This window comes from Cuculus canorus, chromosome 3 (assembly GCF_017976375.1).
Source record: "Cuculus canorus isolate bCucCan1 chromosome 3, bCucCan1.pri, whole genome shotgun sequence".
NCBI lineage: Eukaryota > Metazoa > Chordata > Aves > Cuculiformes > Cuculidae > Cuculus > Cuculus canorus.
The window spans coordinates 99,385,534-99,393,012 of record NC_071403.1 but is presented as its reverse complement, the minus strand read 5'-3'; the positions used below and the strand labels follow the sequence as shown (position 1 = coordinate 99,393,012).

The following is a 7,479-nucleotide window of genomic DNA, read 5'->3' as shown; positions in this document are numbered from 1 at the left end:
AACCAGCATCAACCAGGCCCCAAGCACCCAGTGACTCTACCACCCCTCACACCAGCTCCACTCCCTGTGGTGGGGCAGCATTCCCAGCACCTGAAAAACAGAGGCTGCTGCAGGTCCTATGAGCAACTCAAGCAGTGGCTGTGGCTCCTGGGGTGGTTGAGCCTATGCTCGCCACAGGACTGCTGGGAGCAGGCATGGCAGCAAAGAAGTGGGATGGGGTGGGAGCAGTGCTGGGGAGAGAAGGCAGGGTGAGGCCACGGCCCTGAAGTCCAACCACACCCTGGGCTGCATCAAAAGAAGCATGGCCAGCAGGTAGAGGGAGGTGATTCTGCTCCTCTACTCCACTCTCGGGAGACCTTACCTGGAATATTGTGTCAAGTTCTGGAATCTCCAATATAAGAAGGATATGGATATGTTGGAGCTGGTCCAGAGGAGGGCTACAAAGATGATCAGAGGGCTGGAGCACCTTCCATATGAGGACAGGCTGCGAGAGTTGGGCTCATTCAGCCTGTAGAAGAGAAGGCTCCGAGAAGACATTGTAGTGACCTTCCAGTAACTGAAAGGGCTACAAGAAAGCTGGGGAGGGACTGTTTACAAAGGCTTATAGTGCCAGCATGGGGGGGACTTTAAACTGTAGGTGGGAAGATTTATACCAGACATTAGGAAGAAATTGTTTACTGTGAGGGTGGTGAGGCACTGGCACAGGCTGCCCAGGGAAGCTGTGGATGCGCCATCCCTGGAAGTGTGCAGGGCCAGGTTGGATGGGCCCTTGAGCTGCCTGGTCTGGTGGGACGTGTCCCTGCCCATCACAGGGGGTTTGGAACTAGATGGGCTTTTAAGGTCCCTTCCAACCCAAATCATTCTATGATTCTCTGAATCTATGAACTCCACTATAGCCCTTGTTGTGAAGAGACAGAATGCTTGAGTTGTGGAAAGGCCAGCAATATATAAACAAGAAAAAACAGGGGTCTTTTAGTATTTTTTTTTGCTGAATATTTTAATTCAGCCATAAGCATTGGCTCTTGATCTACTCATGGTCCCCAGGAGAACTTCGTTATGAGTAGAGGGTGTGAAGCAATACCTGAGATAGTTGCCATCCCCTAATGAGGTAGAAAATCACTGTAATTATTTTGTAGTTACTGGGTGTCACAACCCAGCCTGGACAGTCCAGGGGTCGCTGGGATAAGACCCTGGGACTCCCTGTAAAATGTATGGGTTTGGTACCCACCTGCCTAAATGAAGGCAAAACTATACCAAATGGGTTGTCAAAAAAAAAAAAAGCAATTTATTTGTACAGGCATTCCAAGGAATAAGTTAGCCATTGACTTACTAAATCTGTATTAAGGGAAAAGAAAGAGAATAAAGTGCAAGGACACCACTTGTGCTCGGATCCTCTTCTCCTCCCAGGATGGCTGGCATATGCATGCAAATGGCCCCTCTTGCAGACTATTATTTATATTTTTTGGTGGGCCTGCACAGTGCTTCTTCTAGGAGAGTTCTGGAACTGATTTTTTTTTTTGGGGGGGGGGGAGGAGGGAGTAAGTGGGAGGGGGATGCTCCTTCTAGGGTGCTCTCGGGCAAATCTCAGGTCCTGTTCTGCCCCTGCTCCACCTACCGGCAGAACTCCAGCATGATCTCTCTGGGCAGCAAGCTCAGCTGGGCTGTTCGCAAGAGACAAAGTGTTGACCGACATTCCTTTGCTGTCGTCTCAACATTCGAAAACAAATGCTTTAAGGGAAATCATTTGAGTAGCAAAAAATCAGTCTCTGACAGAGGAGGTGAAGCAACATCTGCGACAGCTCCCATCCCCTAATGAGCGAAATGCTGTAGAAGAAAACCAGTGTTATTATTTGTTACTGGGGTATACAAATTGACTAAGCTAAAAGTAAGATGCTGTCAAAAAACGGGAGACAGGGCTAGATTATATCAAATAAGATCTGTCTATCAAAGATCAAAACAAAAGATTGTGTTGGGGTTAAATTAGAAAGTAGGATTTAAAGCATGAAGCAAAACTGCAGGATGACCCAGCATGTGAAAGGGATCTGGGATGTGGGTGAACCTGACAGGACACCTCAAAAGTGCCCCATGTCAGGGAAGTGACCCAAAATCCAGGACAGCAATTACAGTTGACCTTCTGTAGCTTGAGTAGCTGCTTTGTGTCTTGAGAGACTAAAGAAAAACCCAAGTAAAATCCTCTTACCTTTTTGATCAAAACTGGGAAAGTGGCCTTATTCACGATTAACTGAGAATTAATTTAAACTGGTTCTTCTTCCCTCCACGAAGACTTACGTAGCCTTCTACAGACACCTAAGTAATATTTGTTTTTAAAATAAGACATTTTTGTATGTGTAGCTTGTATAACTACTCAGTTGCAGTTCCAGAAGCCTTCATGTAGGTTTTTTCCCCGTATTTACTTTCAGGATTTTATATGAATCTTCTAAACTGTTTGTTAAACCCCTATGGATGCCACGGTCTTGCAATGAAAATCCGTAAAGAAACTTCATTGTGTAGTGTTGTACAATGGCAGGTCATGCCACTGTCTCTCTTAAGTGCATTTCTTTCATCAATTTCATTTCAATGGAAGATTGCTAATATCCTGTTATATGAAGCCAATGCTGATCTATAATCAGCAGTTAGAGGTGGTGAAAACCCTGGAATAAAGCTGCTATTACTCTGCCAAAGAAAGCAAAACTATGGCAGGAACTGATCTAGGCATATATTACTGCAACAGCAAGACTGTAAGACTAAAAAGCAAAGTATTTTTACAGTGATTTACCCACTGGCAGAGAGGTGGCAAATGTGGAAGATGCTGCAGTACAAATCTGAGCTGGGAAGCAGTGTAAGGGTGTACAATTAGTAAGTAGCACTGAAGCCCAAACTGGAAATGAATTTGTAATTTTTAGTATTTTAAGTTTCACCTTACTCAGTTTAATGTCCTCTGCTCCAAGAAACTAAAAAAAAAATACTTTTTTCTTCTTCTTAAGCCATTATTACTGAGTTACTGATCACCTTAGTTAAAATTAACTCAAACTAATGGATTGCACTAAGCTGTATGGATTATTAAAGCTCTAACTAAAGCTTTAAGTGGTGCATTCCTTTACGCAAGGATGATTTTTTCCTTCAGGAGCTAACCTATAAAATCTGTGTTAGTCTCACGAGGGAACTCCAACGTCAATACCTACCAGCCTTCTTTTATAGGGGAATGTATGCCTGTATTTTAAATTAAATATAAATAAAATTTAAACCTAAAATAACAGAAAACCACTAGTTTTGGGGATTGTATTAAAAAAGCGTTATCAAAGCTTTATCATTTGTCTGCTGTACTACAGAAGTAAATAGGTCTTTCTTATATTAGAAATGAACAGTTTGCTTTGTAATACTAGTGCACAAAACCTGACAAGGCAAAGTGAAATTCCAGTAATATATTTACACTGCATTCCAAATATTATTTTCAAATCAATTTGTTTACAGTTACCAGTGATATTTCAGCTGTTGTCAAGCAGATTCATTGTCCACTTATACCAATTGTTGTTTCTGACCACTATCTCAAAGAAAGCACAAAAGATACTCTGAAGTTTGTGATAGAAGGTGAAGTCTCCGTGCATGTGCCAACGTGTTAGTCTCATACTGAGAATATTTTTACAACTAGGTTCTGCAAGCCTTGAGCATTGGAAGTTTTTCAGCATCAATCCTGCAGGCCACTGCTCATTTGGCAGCTCCCACCATGAAGATCAGAAAGCGACAAAGGTCTACTTCCTGCATGGGCTTCAGTCATGGGTTAGGTAGCACAGTATGAACTGTTTTGGTGGATCACTCATAAGGCTCGGACTGGATAGAGAAGGCAGAACACATCTGCCTGGAGTCTGAAATTTTCGGCTTTGCTGTTTTACATTGTGCAGTATCCTCTAAGTAGCTGTGGACCTATATTAACATGCAGCGAGCCCCCTGGAGACTTGCATAGCTGTGTTTGGAAACCGAGCTGCTGAAGTGTGCTTGTGTGTAAAAGACTTTATTTGTTGACTGTTAACTGGAGGGGAAGTGTCTTCTTGAGGAGGTTACTATCACTACGGAAACCTCACTCTTGCTAATCAAAATCCTCGAAGAAACTTGATTGTTTAGGGTAGTGTTGTCACAGTAATTGTGTGCATTTATTTCATGAAAATTAACACAGCATTTCTGGTAAGTGGCTTTATGGGATTAATGGTGAACTATAAGGAGCAGTTAGGGTTATTAAGTCTGGAAAGTGCTGCCAAAAAAAAAAGTGAAAAAAGGCATGGATTTCTTCTGACACTATGATATGGGGATATATTGCAGCAGTAAGAGCAAAGCAATGACTATGGTTATCTACGCAAAAGCAGGCAGGAAGGTCATACTCTGCTTCTTCGATTGTATACTGCTTTATAAAAGAGCTGTTTGTAAGGCTGTTCATGAAAACGGTTTAAAACTCAAAATCTGCACATCAGCTGTTTATATTGTATGTCATGTTGTCTCCATATTTAAAAAATATTTTAAAAACTACATGAACAAGCTCACAAGCAAAACACTCCACTTCTTTTGCCTTCTAATAAAACCTGATCCAGCACATTCATTTTAAACTGGACAATTAGGAAAGAATTACTAGTTGGAGTATTCTAGGTTGGTGGTTAATATAATTTTAATGGTGACATGGAGATTTTTGTATTTGTGAATTCAGGTTTCTAATCATCATATTTGAGAAGCTTTAGACTATGACCCAAGTATAACTGATGCAGTGGCATCTGTTTTGAACTTGCGAACAACCCACCCCCCTCAAATCTCTTAGAGCTAGCTGTTCTGCTGATCACAAAAGGATGTTAATTCTTATCCCAATTACACCACGCTACCTGCATCAGTTCACATAGCATGCTGCACAAAAAGATGCTGCAGTTGGTACCAGGATCTCTTGTAGCTTCCAGTTTGCTTTCCTTGACAACTGCAGGAGAGCAGCCATTCACTAGGAGGTAAACCGCTTGCTGCTAGCTCTGCCTCACTGAAAGAGATTTAGTGCCACAGCCACCACCAAAGGGTAAAAGTTACCAGGAAGATCTTTCTGCATTTGGAATGTGGGAGCATCTAAACATGGTATTTTTGTTATTTGCTTGTAATTTTCAAGCCAAAGCATTGGCCCACAGTGCCATTCACAAAATGGTGCTTGAGTCCTGTAGCCATAAGTAGCTATGGCGGGATTTTGAGAGCTTTCAGAAGAAATGTATTTACCAAGTTCAGCTGGCCAGTCAATTTTCCACTTTTTAAGACTATGTTCTTTTCACAACCTGTATCTCCTTTCCAATCTACTTTAATTCTTCGCAAGTACATGCCCTATATTTCATAGAGGGCAAACAGCTGAAAATCCCTTTTCTCTCAGTATAAGTATGTATATACCTACGATGCTTAAACGTCATAAACCAAAGATTTTTCAACCTTCAAATATTAAAAATTATCATTGTGAAATTACTTCAGTTTTAAGTAATTAAAAAAACCCCAAATTATGTGGCCTAACTGTAAGGAATTAATGATCCATGATCATTACAATAAGCAGAAGCAGAAATTGTGAAATGTATATGAATCAGTGATATATGTTTGACTACCTTCTTTATGACTGGACCTAAATTGCCTATTAAGAGTATGCTGCTGTTCCATTTCAGAGTCCGCAGAAGTGGTTTTGTTGCCCGGAAACAAAAATGTTGAGGATTGGAATTAAGAATAGATGTAATTTCTTTTTATGTACTTGACCCTATGTAGTACCGAGGCTTGCAGCCGAAAAAGGCAACCAGAAAGTGCTCCCAGGTCCAATAGTGCAAATGTGCAGCATTATGTTATTATTATTAAGGACATTATATTAGTATTGTAACATGAAGGACATTATATTAGTATTGTAACATGAAATGTATAGATACAAATGAAAAATAAGAAGTACAACTTTTACAAAATATCATTCCGAGTCATTGTATATACACTATACACATTATACATGGACTTCATCTGTCACATATGTTTCTAAGCTTATTCACAACAGTTAAGCAATGTTGTTTTGTGTACTTCTGTGTTTCCAATTTTGAACCGTTCTTGCATCTGTGTTATATTATTATTTTGGATTAAAGAAGAAATTAGGTATGTGATCTTGTTAAACAAAACTATACTAAATACCATGCTCAACCAATTTAGATTTTTCTAAAAGGCTGGGGGCAGAGACGGATTATTTAGAAATTTATGAGACCAAGGGTGATGATTTGCCAAGCAAAATAGCTGTATAACAAAGGCTAGCATGTATCATGAGAACACTCTGTAGATTTATAATAGTTACACGATGTGCTTATATTTTTTAAAAGGAGTAACAATTACACAAATCAAACAAATTGTTCTTTTTAGTCCCATGGTACTTGTATAGTAAATAAGGAGGTCCGCTGGAAGTGGAAAATATTCTGTGTTGGACCTTTTTTTAAAAACAAAAAAAATTCATTTCAAATGAAGGTTATACAACTTGCACAAGTTTGAAAAATAGAGATGAAGAGTTGAGAACAGTTTGGTCCCTGAGGAAATATCTGGGAAACTACTAAAAGCTATATAATTGTTCCCAAGGACACCCTTCCCCATCGCTATCAACAGACACACTTATTTTTGAGCTCTAGGCGCAGGCCGCCCACAGTAAAACATAATCCTTGAATTGGCTCATCATCATTCCAGTTCAGGCCTGGGCTTTAAGTAAAGGGCTCCTCCTGTTACATACCACTGAAATGAATGTAAACCTGCTTGCCTTTCTTTTGTTTGTGAACCTGCTTATGATCTTTGTCTTGTACATCAGAAAGTTTTCAATTAGTACAGAAACCCTGTAACAAAGATGCATTATCAGGATACATAATCCTTTCATAACAAAGTAGGACATTTAGTTGGTCTGTTGTTTACAAGAAGTGGCTGGCTTCCCATTTCCTTGAGTTTCTGTCCACTTTGAGGTGTCAGTAATGCTGGAGCAGACAGGTGATGAGCAGCTCCTTTCAGCTGATGAAAGTTGTTAATATAGCTGGCAATCAGTAGAGTGATCTCAAGAATCTATAACAGGAACATACAAAACTCTCTGAAAAATACAGTGATGTGTTTTGACTGCTGAAAAAATAGCTAACGTTTTAGCAAGTGACAATCACCATCAACTGGAAAAGTACTTGTACTTATCAAGCAAATTAATGATGAGGTGAGAGGAGATGTCTAATAGAGCTTTTTTCTTTTCCTCCTGGCCAATAATGTAATGTTATTCCAGTCAGTATGCTGGATACTTTGTCCTCCATAGTCTTAAATGATTCAAACAGAAGGTTTCTTTCACTTCGAGACAGATTTTGAAGTCCAAAAGCTGATGTGTTCCCTCAATTTTGCTAGAAAATACATAGTGCTCAGAGAGCTAAAGAGAGAGCATAGATACAAGGAATAAAGACTTCTGGGAGCTTTTTACCACATCTTCTCTTTGCAATC

General features: G+C 40.0%; 1 protein-coding gene across 4 annotated transcripts in view; it reads right to left on the bottom strand.

The window, feature by feature from the left end:
• Positions 1-1,517: 1,517 nt before the first annotated feature.
• Positions 1,518-7,479, bottom strand: part of PLEKHH2 (pleckstrin homology, MyTH4 and FERM domain containing H2) — a 59,742-nt gene continuing 53,780 nt past the window's right edge. For 3 of the 4 annotated variants that reach the window (XM_054063219.1, XM_054063220.1, XM_054063221.1), the window contains one exon: positions 1,519-7,065. In XM_054063219.1, coding sequence (XP_053919194.1) covers positions 6,883-7,065 — 183 coding nt within the window. In that variant the 3' untranslated portion in view covers positions 1,519-6,882. Of the gene's footprint in view, positions 7,066-7,479 lie in introns of all 4 variants that reach the window. The other variant, XM_054063222.1, reaches the window with a different exon arrangement.